A 16864-nucleotide genomic window follows, 5' to 3' on the forward strand; every position below is an offset into this window, starting at 1 on the left:
CCAGTGGAGAGTAGCTGACTGGCAGAACGTAATGTGATCTGACGAATCATGTGTTTTGCCTGTATTTCAATGACGCACGTCGAGTGCACTGAAGTAACCTCCTCTTCCTGGACGTTATCCTAATATCAAACTATCTTTGCATACTGCTGACTGAATACTTAATATACACTCCCCTTGTTCATTTATGATACCCAGAATGTCCTTCCTGGATTCTGTTTCTGCCTTAAAGTACCTATACTTATCTTTTCATTCTTCACTAAAATTCATGTGTGTGCCAATTATGTTTGCCATCATTTTATTCTTAGCTGACTTTTTTGTTAAATGCAGTTTTCTGGTAACCTCCTTTCATCCTTCCTTACTTTTGTGACCATTCTTATCTCAGTTTCTTTCTAACCTGTATCTCCTCCTCAATTTCTTTATTATTCTGTTATAATATATTGGGTTTTTCCCATTCCTTACCACCTTCAAAGGTACATACCTATTTTGACACTCCTTAACAATTGCTTTAAACCCATCCCATAGGCTGTTTACATTTTTATTTACTTTTTTCTTTGATCATAATTACCTTTCTAAACACCCCCAAATCAGCTATTCAGTATTGCCTAATAGTCCTACTTTTACAAACCTTCTATCGCACTTATTTTTAACTACGACGAAAACCGGTTTGTGATTCAACTCCTATTACAATGTTTGTCCAACCCATGTCCCATTTCTCTACAGGGTCGGGTATGAGGTGAGATGGATCTGCAGTGGCGGTTTTTTATGACCGGATGCCCTTCCTGACGTCAACCTCATCAGAGGAGTTAATGAGATGAAATGAATTGCATGATATACTGTATGTTAGGAAGGGAGAGGGTGAAACCTGGTGCCGGCTCATAGCCTACTCCTGTCGAATAGCACCAAGGTATCTGCTCAAGGCTTAACGCCCCAATCTGATGGGACGAATTACCATCAACAGCATCATGTGCCCTCACTACATATGAGCACTGTGCAGAAGTTTGAAATTTAATCCAGGCTTTTGGCACACAATCTAGTGATTAGAAATTGTATCTCACCACCTCCCCTACCCTGCTGGCCCACATTCTGATGGTGAAAATCTTTTCAACAACTTGAACCGGCTAACCACGGTGTCAGACCTCTGCACTTCTATGCCTTAATGATCATGGCCACCAGGGAGGCTATTTAACTCCTATTACAATATCTGGCAAATATATATCTATTAAATTACATAATTCTATTCCTCTCTGTACAATACTTCTACAGTTCAACAACTTTATGTGTGTCTTACTTGCCTTCCAACACCCTATATTCTCATAACCGCTTCCAAGTCCAGCCCGTTTCCCTGAATATACCTCCCTATCACTCTTCTAAACAAACCCATGTAACTTACACATACCATTGCATTTCAAGTGAAGGCCATCTGAGCATAGATCCCTATCTCCTACCAACCCATTAGGAGCTACAAATCTCACTCGCAGTTTCCCACATACCCACTCCATAGTCTTATTTAAATCCCCCATCACCCTCCAATCTGTATACCCCTACACAGTATCCCACTGATAACAATCTCTGCACTCGTAAACTTTTCCTGCGCTGTCATAACTGGAAGCCATACATCCCCAACTATATTAGTACCTATTCTTACTGCCTTACGTTGTTGGTACCAACCTAGAAAATTGCCACCTCCTCCTTCCCTTCTACTCTCCTCAACATCTGCCTTAACCTAATTCCTGAAGAACACTCTACCCTGGTTCCTTTTCCTCTACATACCTTCCCCACATGCCTAAGCATAAATTCGCCCATGACCAGAGCCTCAGCCCCATTCACCTCATTATTTCCTCTCCTATGCTGGTCTTCCATAATTTCCCTGGCACTTGCAGAACCTACTTCCTCCTCCCTTCTCAGCCCCCCACAGCCCTGTTCCACTTCCCTCTTCCTATCCTCTTGTCTGTGTTTTTCCTTCCTACCATTCCCTTTGTTCTTGCTTCAGCCCTCCTCTGTATCACTTCCATGTTCCCCCTCTTCCCTATTCTGTTCTACCTGCAGTGATTCATACTGATTTTTAACCGATACATCTCCTAAACTCAGTCCCTAAGGAGAACTCTTGGTTATCATTTTCCTTTCCCTTAAAACATTTGCCTACCTGTCTTCTTCAACTTCTCTTTCTTCCCCTTCCTCTTGCCTGCCTGTTGAGGGAGACCTAAGTTCATTCCTGTCCTCCATTAAAAGCCTAATACTATCTCCCTCAACTCGCTCTCTCTTCCCTCTTATTCCTAAATTCCCACTCGCAACCACAGTTCCTACACCTGCCTCCCTCTGTCATTATTTCATCTTCTTCAAAGAACTATGAAATAATGTGAGAATATGTACAGAATTGAATAGTGTATTATTATATGGAAAATACTGTATATTACACAAAGATTTAACATTAGTGAAACAGCCTAGATACTAACTTATAAAATAATTACACTAGAATTATTCTATTTGGTTAGTGGAGGCCACACACTACTATTATTTTAAAGTAATAGGAATAACAGTTTAACTGGAACTAAGAAAATGTACTTACACTAAATACGCAATTACATAGACAGATTATTATTTTTATTATTATTATTATTATTATTATTATTATTATTATTATTATTATTATTATTATTATTATTATTATTATTATTATTATTATTATTATTATTATTATTATTACATGACACAAGGGTTATGGGACAAATCTAAATATGCAGACAGATTGTTATTTTACTAATGGAAATTAAAATTGCCATTAAGTTAAATGCTAAACTATTGAAAGTACACAGTGATAATACATGAATTTAGCAGGCAAGATACTACCTAATAAAATAACTGCACTACCATTCTAAACTGCACGTAGGCATGTCCTAATGTAACAGTTTAAGTGGAACAAAGAAAAACTAAATACTTGATACTTAGACAGTTTATTATTCTTTTTCTGCCTATGCGCTTACAGAAATTTAAAGCTGCCCTTAATTGCTTCAATATTGCAAATACAGGAGATGGCATTTAAAACAGTGACTTAATAACCTTTCTCAACACTAAACCTGAGACTTGAACTACAAATAACTGTGCGAGTTGGCCGTGCGGTTAGGGGTGCGCAGCTGTGAGCTGGCATCCAGGAGATAGTGGGTTCGAATCCCACTGTCAGCAGCCATGGAGATGGTTTCCCATTTTCACACCATTCAAATGGTGGGGCTGTACCTTAATTAAGGCCACGGCCGATTTCTCCCTCACTTCTAGCCCTTTCCTATCCCATCGTCGCCATAAGACCTATCTGTGTCGGTGCGACGTAAAGCAAATTGTAATAATAATAAATAATGAATTACAAATATAGAAATATATGAATGGCTGATTTACTGAACTATATGTCAACAGTAGAATATTTGAATTTGATGAGCAGCAATAATCACTAACAATTAAGGACAATTAAATACCTATCTTGTCAGTGAAAGACAATGCTGTCGATGTTGTGTTAAATATTTAAAGAAATTATTACTTTCGTGATAAGTGCAACACAAGTGCTGTATGAAATATGTCTAGTACCTGTAGATATGTAAATGTAGAAAGTGCTGCAGGTACAAATCATTGTAATAACCTGTCTTTATAAGTATCCTTTCAGCAACACTACAGATATTCAAACCAAAAAAAGTGGATTTTTTTTCATGTTTCCCCCAACCCAGATAAGAAACAAAGTAATCCTTCCTACGTACCCTACAAATACGTAATCTACTGAACAGCAACGGAATAGGTACTAACTACTTTATCACCAGCGTAAGGCGAGATCACTTTTATCAGCCAACCATCCACCAGTGCGTCCAACAACTAGCAATTAGGAGACTTACTAGACTTATTTTATGGTCAAGTGGCTAGGACGATCAGATGCTCTGGTTAGCTCCTGCATCGAGGGACAGATAAAAAAAAGTGGTAAGTTTTATGAGGAACATAATGGTGCAATAGTTTGGGTGAACTGCAGAGGTAGTGTAGTGTTGACGGCTGATTTTCAAAGCCATGATTGAAAGTAGAATAGAGTGACATGAGAAGGTAATAGGAAGCCGTGTTAAGAATTTCAATGCCAGCACGAACGGGAAATGTATATATTTTAATTCTGTGTTATAGCAGTATGAGATTTGCTGACGGAAATTCATTCTTTGTGCATTTTACCACTTACCTGTAGACTTCTGAGGAAATATTTCAACTATAGACATTTGTCAGTACTGATCTCAAGCACAGCATTTTTGTTAGAAATATGTGTTTACTGTATATATTTGTATGGTTAAATTCTTATATAATTTCCTCCTCAGGCATTTTATTACATATTTTTCAGAATTTATTTTCCCTGCATAAATTCCCCTTCTTACATTAAAGAGAAAGTGGCACCATTTTTCTGGTATGTAAAATTGTCCTACCCCTATAAAGGATTAAGTTTAGGAGTTTATTCAAATGTTAATGACAGCATTTTATGCAATCTGAAGACACATTTTATTCAGGGTGGGCCAAGATAAATTGAACCCGACATGGGAGAGGATATTCGATTTAGCAACACAATAATAATGATGATGATGATGATAATAATAATAATAATAATAATAATAATAATAATAATATTTCATTTTCCACATAGGAAGCTGGGAATGATGCAAGCTCTCATTGACCTGACCTTATCTTGAACGGAGAGAAGGAATGGTGCAGGTAGGGAAATAATCAAGGTAAGGATAATCACCAGTGTGGGCACAAAATGCAGCTGACAAAGGAGGGTAGGATATTTGTTGTAAGGAATATTACTCACTGGGAAAATCAGTGAGGGTAGTACAAGAAAATTTTATGGTAAATTTGACAGGAATCAGCCCACCAATTCATCCATACATGAAATTCTAAAGAAGTTTGAGGCAGCAGGATCCATGGTTGATAAGCACGAATACTGTGTTTGAAAAGGACTGTTTCTCAGAAGGAAGATATTCACCAGCGGATGTTGAAGAGCCCCCAGGAAGTCCAAGAGGTGTCTGTCATAGCACCATGCCAGCATATCCTGAAAGACCTCAATCTGAAGCCATACAAGATCATGGGATTTGCAACAGTTAAAATCTGCAGACAATGCTAGATGTATACAGTACTGCACATGGCTACTGCAGGAAATCAGAAGTGGTCTCCACGATCCAAACCTCTAACTTCATAACAGACGAGGCATGGCTTCACCTCAGTGACTATTTTACTTTGCAGAATACGTGGTATTGGTCTGTAAAAAACCCATGAGAAGTATTTGAGCTACTACTGCATTATTCAAAGATTGGAGTGCGGTATTCTATGTCGGCAGTTTTGAGAATCATTGCACCAATTTTCTGCAAAGATATAATGAAATCAGCACGTACATTGCCGATATTTTCGAGCTGTTCATACATCAACTGATACCAGACAAACAACGTTTTGCATATTTCCATGAACTATTGACACACTGAAAGAGAACATATGCAACATCTTTGCCGACTTCCAACGGAATGAGTTACGGCTAGTCACACAGAACATGATTCCACTGGGCTACCCTGTGCTTGAGCCATGGTGATCAGCATTTTCACCAGTACCTGTAGAGACAGTGAAATGCATATAAGTGGACTTCCATCTTTGATATATTTGTGTAAAAATTTAAAATTATATAGCCCTGCAGTTCATTTATTCATTATTTTGTCCCAGTTCAGTTTATCTTGGCCCACCCTATACAATGTATGTCAACTACATCAAGGTAGAGAAGGAAATAACTCTAACGGAAGACTAGATTACCAAACTAAAAGCTTCAGTAAAACAACATTTTCTGTCATATCTCTTACTCCTGCATACAATTTTTTGTTTCATCTTTCTCTCAGTATATTACTTTTCCTTAACTTGATGTTCTAGAAAGTTTCATAAACAGAAAAAGTATTTTGCTTCCATTTTCTGTCCTGTTGCTCCCACTGAAACTGTAGCACTCTTCTTTAATATGTACTCAATATTGTTTTGTAAGTTGAGTTCCTCAGTAAAGGAGATAAAACTGTTTTTCAGGCCTGCTCCTGTAAGTGTTCGGATTCATAGTGAAACTGCTGATCAGAAAAAAACTAAGGAAAAAGAAGACAAGAAGAAGAGGCCAGATAAGCCCAAGTCACAGGCAAGAACTAGGTTGGTTTGTTGCATCATTTTGTGTACCTATAAGCTGAGTGACAACTCTAGAAGTGACTGTTAAAATCCCGTGGATCTCTCCTGCTGTTTCTTTTAGTTAACTCAAGTCCGGAGTCCAGTGAATTACATACAGTAGTCTTGCATATCAATGTATTATCTCTTATTACAAATTCGTCATAACTGCTTAACTTTCCTGAAACCATAAACTCGACAAGAACCACAGCAGCCCTCAAAATATATTTCATAAAACTTTGTATTTTCTTGAATGTAATCTTTTTGTATAATGGAACATATACTCCTAGTACTATATTAGAGTGTTAGATTGTTATCCTAATACAAACACCTTGCGCCTATTGTTTTATAAGTTGGCTTATCATTAATTACTTCCGTACTTCCTAATCCTATTCTGCTATTTTTTGAGAATTGAGACATACTGGTTGAGTGGTGAGGCTCTGAACTGCAGCATTCTGTTGCCAATGCAGGTCACCATGTAGCCAGCCTATAAAGTAAACTTTCCTAGAAGTAGTATGTTATATCGTCTGCTTGGAGACTGGTTCCCTTAAATAACACCACTAAAGGGTATGCAGTTATGGGGAAAGTCCAAAAATTGATGGTGCCAGCATTGAGGCTACTAGGCATAGTGAGGAATGGGGTAGTTTGTCATTGCTTTTCTTACTGGGCCAGAAAGTGCTACTGCAAGATGACCGGCCCTATGAATAGAACCTTTCTTAACATCCAGACACACAAGCCAAGCTCTGAATGTCATTACTCAGCAGCTTCCATACTGTCACAGTCATAAATGGAGGGTTAAGTGCTGAAGTTGACCATGTCCATTAGACCACATTTTGAGAAAAATAAGCTTGAAATTAATACTTCCCTCTTAATGCTGGTTTTATAGTGTTGATATCCTGCTTGGGGTACTTAGCATAGTACCGTATTTACCCGAATAATCCCCGCCGTCGAATAATGCCCGCACCCTCATTTTAGGAAGGCTCATTTTGAAAAAAAATGAAATGAACTAAAATTCCTTCCATCGAAAGAGTAACGTAGGCATAAACAAACATTTCATATCACTCCGCGAGGTCCACGTGGTCTTTACGCAAATAAATTTACGGATATAGCTTCTTTGCCTTAGATGATAAAAAATACATTATCACTGCTATGAAATATATTTTCCATGAAAATGAGCAAGTAGGCCTACTTACGTGACAGGTATTTCATTTATCTGAACTTGAAGTAGGCTCGATTCCCTGTAGATGGGAAGATTCGTTGTCTCTTGCATCACTAGAATCCTCTCCTAAATTACTTACATGTTCGTTACACTCCACGTCTAAAACACTTCTCACACGTGGTCTCTTTTTACTGGACAGTAACACGACCAGTGGTGGATAATTCTTTTCGTGCAATGTAAACACTTGAAATAGACACACTGGCGAAATCTGATGTTAGTTTTGCGATACAGTAAAACTTCGTTAATTTAAAGTCTTTGTAATACAGAAAGCGGACTTCCAATTACGTAATTTCGAATTAACAGCCATCTTGTAATTCAGTAATGCCAACCCTCGCCAGTTTTCGCGGATTCTCCTTTTCCGCATACTGCCTGCTATGTGATATTGTGGAGTTCCTTAAAACGCTGAATACAAAATAATTAAGATTTCATTCTATTTTCAAATATGAAACACAGTATAGACACACTGAAGTGAGTGAAAGTGCGGAAAGCTACCCCTGCACGTTCCGGAAGATGCCTTCTATCGTGACGCGAAGAAATTTTGAATTTAAATTACTCTGTAAAATACAGTGCTATTTTTAAAACATGTAAAGTCAGTTTAGAATTAAAAGTCTGATTTGTTTTCCGTTTAAATATGACATACAGGGACAGTTTTCTTCCATCTATGGTTGCATAAAGCATAACTATACACTCGGCATTGAAAACTAGGTGAGCCAGGATCGTGTTGGCAACCTTGGTGCAAATAAAACCCGCACCCCAATTTCGTGCCTCAAAATTTTTAAAAAAATATGTGCGGATTATTCGCGTAAATACGGTATTTGATTTAAAGTTCAGTCCGCATTTCTTGTTGTATGCTAGCTCACAGGCATAAGTAATATTAATCAGTGTAGAACTTTGTCCACTTTTTCTCTGAATTGTAGGAAATACATTACTCTCTCTGGATCATCCTTGGGAAAGCTGGATTTGAAAATAATAGTGTATGAGGTTTGTTTTCATGAAATAAGAAATTAATTCTTTTAATATGCTTCATATGGTTTCATTCACATAATATAACACAGTTCTTATATACGTTAACAAAAAGTCCATACATAAATTGCCACGTACATTTGCTTCACCTGTGTATTTCCGTACTAGTGTAGCCTGAAGGGAAAGCCATACATACATTTGCACTAAAGTTTGTTCTATTTGAGTATTTGCATAGTCGTTATATATGAATAACTAATCAATTGCAATCAATTATTTTTAAAATCACTATACAGGGTGAAGCAAAATTCGCAGTCGGGCGTCGCAGCGCGACTCCTCACATGCCAGCAATAAAAAAATGTCTCTCACAAAAGTTCGTCCTGCGAGTATATCCGGCAGAAAAAGAACGTTGAATAGTGGCAATCTGGCAACACTGTAACCACATGTAGAGTAACTATCTCTGTCAGCACGTACTAGTCGTGATGTACAGTTGGTGCAGTGGATAGAGTTTTGAGTTGGCATGCAGGAGTTCCACGGTTCAATCCTGGGTTGATGCGCACTTTTTATTTGCTAATTTCCATCGGACATTACATACTGTAATACAGTTAGGCACCGTTTCTTAGGTCACATGTATCCTACATTTACAAAATTTAGTAATGCTGAACATGTTGTGACGTATCTAGCAAATGAAATGGTGCGATGTCTTTCAAAGCTGACCAATGAAAATGAATGTTCATGCCTTTCTAGGATCGTAGTATGTAAGTGCAAATGGTCTCTAGAGGACCCTTTGCAATCGCTGTTGACGATTAAGATGCCAGATACCATATCACCTGGACTACATTTACGAAATAAAAAACATACGCCACAAACCAGGATCGACCCCTCGACCTCCTGCATGCTAACCCAAAACGCTATCCACTGCACCAACTGTACAGCACGACTAATATGTGCTGACAGAGGTAATTACCCTACATGTAGTTACAGTGATGCCAGATTGCCACTCTTCAATGTCCTTTTTCTCCCGGATGTACTTGCAGGATGAACTTTTCTGAGAAACATTTTTTTATTGCTGGCGTGTGAGAAGTCGCACTGCGACGCCCAAGTGCATGAATTTCTCTTCACCCTGTATTTGTACCATTGGTGAGTCTCTACACATATGCAATATCATCATAATCTTCAGCCACTGCACCTTGTGAACCCTTCTGTGATCAGTTGCTAAGAGAAAGCGGAAGGTTTCTGAAGTAAGGGTGATGAAATGGAGGCATGTAAGGAAAAAGTGTTATCATGTCCTCCTCTTCTCGCCTCGGTGATTGGTCAATTACTCGGGTCAAGAGGGTCGTATGGAATATAAGCTAAAGACTGTACTACTCTCCCAACTCAGTGTTTTCATAGATCAGTCTAACAAAAATTAGTCAGATCATTAATTTTTACCTTTCATAACATAAGATTTTTTTACGTACCATTCTTCATCATACATGATATTCAAGTTAGATAATCATAGCACTGCAAACCAAACACAGTTTTAGAACATCATGAATGTACAATGACACCACATTTTACTGTTGAATACTTTGACGATGCGTGAGAAATAGATTGGTCCAGTTCTGCTCTGAGAGATTGCACCAATGTTTCCATGTCCTACTAGACTACTTCTATCTGTTGGCCTATTATGAAAGTATGGACTTGGTTCTTCTTGGCTCTGAAAAATATCCAATTCACACTACATAATGCCATGCTTTGCTCAATACATTACATTTTTGGACTTGGTCCACTTTAGCTCTGAACTCACCAAATGACACTGAGACTTGGGTGGAATCTATATTTTGTGCCAAAAGACAGATGTAAATGTACTGCATCTATCAAGAAACAGTACCATGCTATGAAGGAGTATCTTAGACATTTTATTCTGTACCAGCTGTCGTGTACCCATCGTTGACGGATTAGTTTTTCACAGCAGTAATGACATCTAGCAGAGAAGAGTAGCAGTCAGAGAGACAGAGCACACTTCAGCTAAACAGCAACTGAGTTCAGTGTCATTATTATTGAGAGACTAAGAAGGAGGTACAGGTTGGAAAGAAATAGTGTTAGAAATGGCTGTGGAAATACGGAGAAATTGAAGGAACTTACTAGGAAACTGAATCTAGCAAAGAAGTCAGCTAAGGATGACATGATGGCAATCATAATTGGCGGCCATACAAATTTTAGTGAAAAATAGAAAGGTATGTATAGGTACTTTAAGGCAGAAACAGGTTTCAAAAAGGACATTCCAGAAATCATTAATGAACAAGGGGAGTGTGTATGCGAGGTTCTTCAAAGGGTAGAAGTATTCAGTCAGCAGTATATAAATGTTGGTTACAAGGATAATGTCCAGATAAAGCAGGTGACTAATACTAAAGAAGTATTAAAACTTACCTATGATAACAGTGACATTTACAGTAAGATACAAAAGTTGAAAACTAGAAAAGCAACTGGAATTGCTAAGGTTTCAGGGGATATGCTAAAGGCATTGGGTTGGAATATAGTACCATATCTGAAGTACTTATTTGATTATTGTTTGCATGAAGGAGCTATGCCAAGTGAATGGAAAGTTGCTATAGTAGCCCCTGTATATAAAGGAAAGGGTGATAGACATAAAGCTGAAAATTACAGGCCAGTCAGTTTGACATGCATTGCATGTACCCTTTGGGAAAGCATTCTTTCTGATTATATTAGACACGTTTGCAAAATTTTAACTGGTTTGATAGAAGGCAGTTCGGGTTTAGGAAAGGTTATTCCACTGAAGCCCAGCAAGATATAGCAGATATCCTGGATTCAGGAGGTCAATTGGACTGTATCGCGATTGACCTATCTGAGGCATTTGATAGGGTAGATCATGGGAGACTACTGGCAAAAATGAGTGCAATTGGACTAGACAAAAGAGTGACTGAATGGGTTGCTATATTTCTAGCAAATAGAACTCAGAGAATTACAGTAGGCGAAGCTTTATCTGAGCCTGTAATAATTAAGTGGGGAATTCCTCAAGGCAATATTACTGAACCATTATGTTTTCTTATATATATCAATGATATGTGGAAAGAAGTGGAATCAGAGATAAGGCTTTTTGCAGATGATGTTATTTTGTACACAGTAATAAATAAGTTACAAGATAGTGAGCGGCTGCAGGGTGACCTCGATAGTGTTGTGAGATGGACGGTGGGCAATGGTATTATGATAAACGAGGTTAAAAGTCAGGTTGTGAGTTTTACAAATAGGAAAAATCCTCTCAGTTTTAATTACTGCGTTGATGGGGTGAGAGTTCCTTTTGGGGATATTTGTAAGTACCTAGGTATTAATATAAGGAAAGATCTTCATTGGGGTGATCACATAAATATGATTGTAAATAAAGGGTACAGATCTCTGCACATGGTTATGAGGGTATTTAGGGTTTGTAGTAAGGATGTAAAGGAGAGGGCATACGATAAGTCTCTGATAAGACCCCAACTAGAGTATCTTTCCAGTGTAGGGAACCCAGACCAGGATTACTTTATTCAAGAACTGGAAAAAATCTAAAGAAAAGCAGCTTGATTTGTTCTGGGTGATTTCCAACTAAAGAGTAGCGTTACAAAAATGTTGCAAAGTTTGGGCTGGGAAGGCTTGGGAGGAAGGAGACGAGCTGCTCGACTAAGTGGTATGTCTTAAATTATTCAAATTTATTTTAATTCATTATGTGTAATAATAAGTGGTATGTTCTGAGCTGTCAGTGGAGAGATGGCATGGAATGACATCAGTAGGCGAATAAGTATGAGTGGTGTCCTTAAAAGTAGGAAAGATCACAATATGAAGATAAAGCTGTAATTCAAGAGGACAAATTGGGGCAAATATTCATTTATAGCAAGGGGAGTTAGAGATTGGAATAACTTACCAAGGGAGATGTTCAATAAATTTCCAGTTTCTTTGCAATCATTTAAGAAAAGGCTCAGAAAACAACAGGTAAGGAATCTGCCACCGGGGCGACTGCCCTAAATGCAGATCAGTAGCGATTGATTTTATAAATTTTAGGCCTTATGACATTGTAGGCCATTAGAATTTGTTTTCCTCCAGAGCACTGATAGTAATTGTATTGAATAGGTGGACTCTTCTCTACCCGTTGATAGTTGATAGTGATAGTATGGCATTCGAGGCCCTAGCTTTCAACGCCCCTTTTTATGATTCCTTTTTCCCCTCATTCTTTGAGTGAATGTTTTAGTGGCTTAGGACATTGTACATCACATTTTGTTTTCCTTCTGGCTCAGCAGTAGTAGGAGAGGCAGGTTAGTCTTAACAACAGTAATGCCATCTAGTGGAGACGAGTGATAGTAGATTTAATTAGTGTATGGCTTTTTGTGCTGGGAGTGTCCGAGGGCATGTTCGGTTCGCCTGGTCCAGGTTTTCCTCAAGACACGTCAAGTCGTAGTGTCTTCATCTGACGGATGGATCACCATCAACAGCATAATTTCCCGTGTCTCCATATGTACACTGCGGAGAGGTCTGGAATTGAATCCAGGCTTTTGGCATGCAGTCTAGTGATTAGAAATTGTATATCACCACCTCTCCTGCTCTGCTGGCCAACATTCTGATGGTGAATATTTTTTTCGTCCAGTGGGACTGAACCGGCTAACCACAGTGTCAGACTACATCTGGATGTCGGAAGTAAACTATCGTAAAAGCAAAAACGGCGATTTTGAGGATTTTATCATATGTGACTTGTTGTGATCATGTCATCTTATGGGTACACTATTGTATGTGTATGTTTCACAGGAGTGAAGGTAAGCTATGTGATAATCTCATATGTGCAAGGAGAACCCAGCGATAAACAATGGTAAGTGATCATACAACGGTTCATCCTTATGCCTTCTGCATCACTCCTTATTGTATCGGCATTTACGATAGTTTGTCATGGTCAGAACTGTCGATTTGAACTGCCTTAAAGGTAGCAAAATATGTGCCTGAGCAGCCTCTTTCTACTCTTCTGTGAAGTTAGTGAAATGTCATTTACAGTAGTTGACCTCTGACATCCAGATATAGACTTGACGCCTGAATGATTGTGCCCATCGTGTGGACCAGTGGTAGTAAAAGAGACACACCACAACAATGTTACAATGTTTATCAGTTTTATGGGTTGGGAAACTGTAGGCTCTGACATTATTAGTTTACTTTCAGGCTAGGCGATACAGCATCCGAGGTCGAGGGAGTTGTTAGAATTTCCCCATGCAGTTTCTTTGATAATGTCTTTCTGGGCTATAAGTAAAGGATTTTAGCCTCCATAGTTTCCTTATTACACTGATTTGCATTTATAGGAACTTTGGCAAAGTGAAGTTAGGGTAGCATGCCTGCCTCTCGCCCGGAGACCCCGGCTTCGATTCCCGGCCAGGTCAGGGATATTTCTCTCAACCTGAGGGCTGGTTCAAGGTCCACTCAGCCTATGTGATTAGAATTGAGGAGCTAACTGATGGTGAGATACTGGCCCCGGTCTCGAAAGCCCAGAATAACGGCCGAGAGAATGCGTCGTGCTGACCACACCGCCCCTCGTAATATGCAGGCCTTCAGGTTGAGCAGCAGTCGCTGGGCAGGAAAGGGCCTTTCAAGGGCGTTAAGGTGTTTGTTTTGTTTTGACAAAGTGAATGGATGAAACTTTCAAACATTGGAAGAATTTAAGGAAAAAAATCAGGAGAAAATTTGACCCACTAGATTATTATTATTATTATTATTATTATTATTATTATTATTATTATTATTATTATTATTATTATTATTATTAAGGTTAGTTCAAGACTCGCGTACACAAATTAATAATAATAATAATAATAATAATAATAATAATAATAATAATAATAATAATAATAATAATAATAATAATAATAGGAATAATAATAAAGTAATAAAATATGAATAAAGGATTACCAGTAGTAAATAATATAGACACTTAATAATATGACTAAGGAAATAGAAAATGACGCAGTGGCGGTGGTATTCACATGAGAACACGGAAACTTGGTAAGTATCTTTCGATACGCAATATTAAATCAAATATAAGGGAACACTTACAGGCCTAAAAATGACAACAAAGAGAGGAGAGTGGAAGGTGCTTGGAAGCCCTGTAAGGTCTATGGGAACGTATGGCTTTATGGGGAAGAAAAGACTTACAAGAAACACCCTCTAGCTCAACTATATTAAAAATAACAAACAAAAAATTACCAAAACAAAGTTAAATCACAAAGCAGGTGATACTTAACACTAGAACGGCCGAACATTCCTCATACCTGTAAAGGCCGCCGGCGGTCATCTTGACCTCTGCCACTTACTGACATATGCCTAGGATCCAGGATTTGGGAAACATGTGAATGTTCAATAGTTAATTTTAAAACAACAGTTAACCATTAGGATGTATTGTATCCAGATCAGTCCATTGTTAAATATTCATAATTGTTCATATTAGTTCACTTCTAATAGGTAACAATGAAATACTTTGGCGGACTTGCAATTGAATGCCTTTGTGAAAACTTATGATAAAAATAACAGTCTCTATTTATTTACTAGCCTATTGACAAGCAATTTATGCAAGTTATTACCTTACACGAACATTTTCCACAGACTACTTTGTTACACGAAGAACATGTGTCAGAGGTTTTGTTCTGTTTACAATTGGAGTTCACTTGACATTGTCGTCGCTTACGACTGGCATATCGAACCTGAATGTGAGGCTAAGGCTGAAGTGTAGGGAGTTCAATCAACCGGGATCTTGTCTTCACAAAATCAGATCTTAGTTCTTGTATTACTTCAATAATATAATCATGTCGAGAGATTCTCTGTCCCGTAAATTCCTTGTAGACTATCCATGAATTTATTGCTGCTAGATCAAATATGTTGTAAAATAAATGTGTACCTTCGGCTTACAGCTCTAGTGGTGTATTTACGCGCCATTTTATCAGCTACATCCACACCATACTTAGTTCCGTTATAAAATTCAGTAGTACTAGGGAGCTTCTTGTTATCTTCACTGACTTGAACGCTTGCGTGTAGAGTGATTAGCAGAAGCACATTCTTGTTCGCTTTACCTTGATATACTGAGAGAGTAGTGTGATCTTCCTTCTGAAGTACGACAGTCTCATACAGATTCATACGTAGTGCTTTGATTGACACCGGGATTTCCTTCCCACTCGACTGATTGTTCCAACAATACTAGTTTTCTTCTCTTTCAGTCTCCCAGCCAACTTCACCGATGTAAAGAAGTTATCAGTGGTCACGTTATGTCCTTTCATGAGATGTGGGCCCATAAGTTTGATTGATTGTTCCAACAATGCTAGGTTTCTTCTCTTTCAGTCTCTCAGCCAACTTTACCGATGTAAAGAAGTTATCAGTGGTCACACGTTACGTCCTTTCATGAGGGATGGGTCCATAAGTTTCATGACAATATTTTCAGGCAGTGACTCATTGCCAGGTCGCATTTCTTCTTTCCCAAGATAAGGAAACCTATTGCACACATACTTAGATTCAACGTCTACCGATAGCCAGAATTTTATGCCAAATTTATCTGGCTTGTTGGCCATGTACTGCGTGAACCTGCACCGAGCTTTGCTGGGGAAGAGTTGTTCATCAGCTCTGACATTCGCTCCTGGTTTATAGCACGCATAACAATTCTCAATAAATCTATTCCAAATAGCCGACGCCAAAGCATTTATGGAGATCAAAGCGCAAATACTTTAGAATTTCTTTTAACCTGTTTCTTGCCATAGTGTTAGTGAAAACAGGGGGACCCCATAAAGAAGACCACATATGATCTACGTCTAGACCAGTATGTTTATAAGTTCCACGGGCGTATAACAAAGCAATGAAAGCACCTAATACTTCCAAAGAAATAGACCAATTATTATCCATTGTCTGTCTACGAGCTTAGGTCTCTGTGCACATCTTTACAATTACGAATCCAAAAACACAAATGAATAGATTGTTGAATTTTTAAAAAAGGTGAAAGACTTAAAATTATAAACGGCGGAAATCTAGGGCAATCTCGGACACGTTAAATTTAAAACTTTAAAAATGACATTAAACAAGGAAATACCGAAATAATTAAATTAAATTAAACAAAACCAGAAAACATTGAGAATAACATTGAAATAACACTTACCGCGGAAAGGCAGGAGTTCCCGAGGGAAGCCCTCGAGCTTGCACTTGCTAGGGCGGTCGGATGTAAATGAAGCCGAGCACACGCATGAAAATTCTGAAGCCGGCAGAAAGTCCGGAAATGGCCCGATCACAACCGACCTATATTTTCGCCAATAGGAAATCTCGTTCTAGCGAATGAAATTGCACGACCATATATGGTCATATTAAGATAGTTAGCAACTTCTCGAGATTTCCTATTGCGACACCTATTTCAACACCCATAACCGCACGTGCGGTATAGGATGTTTCACAACTAAAGCACCTTTACATTTTTTAAATGTTACCAAATTACATCATGATATAAAGATCACTTAATCA

General features: G+C 38.3%; 1 protein-coding gene across 1 annotated transcript in view; it reads left to right on the top strand.

Moving 5' to 3' along the window:
* The window catches only part of LOC136863257 (RNA-binding protein with serine-rich domain 1-A), a 142123-nt gene that overhangs the window by 29347 nt on the left and 95912 nt on the right, over positions 1 to 16864 (top strand). The window contains exon 4 of the mRNA XM_067139640.2: positions 6061 to 6174. Coding sequence (XP_066995741.2) covers positions 6061 to 6174 — 114 coding nt within the window. The remainder of the gene's footprint in view (positions 1 to 6060; positions 6175 to 16864) is intronic.

This window comes from Anabrus simplex, chromosome 2, assembly GCF_040414725.1.
Source record: "Anabrus simplex isolate iqAnaSimp1 chromosome 2, ASM4041472v1, whole genome shotgun sequence".
Classification (NCBI taxonomy): domain Eukaryota; kingdom Metazoa; phylum Arthropoda; class Insecta; order Orthoptera; family Tettigoniidae; genus Anabrus; species Anabrus simplex.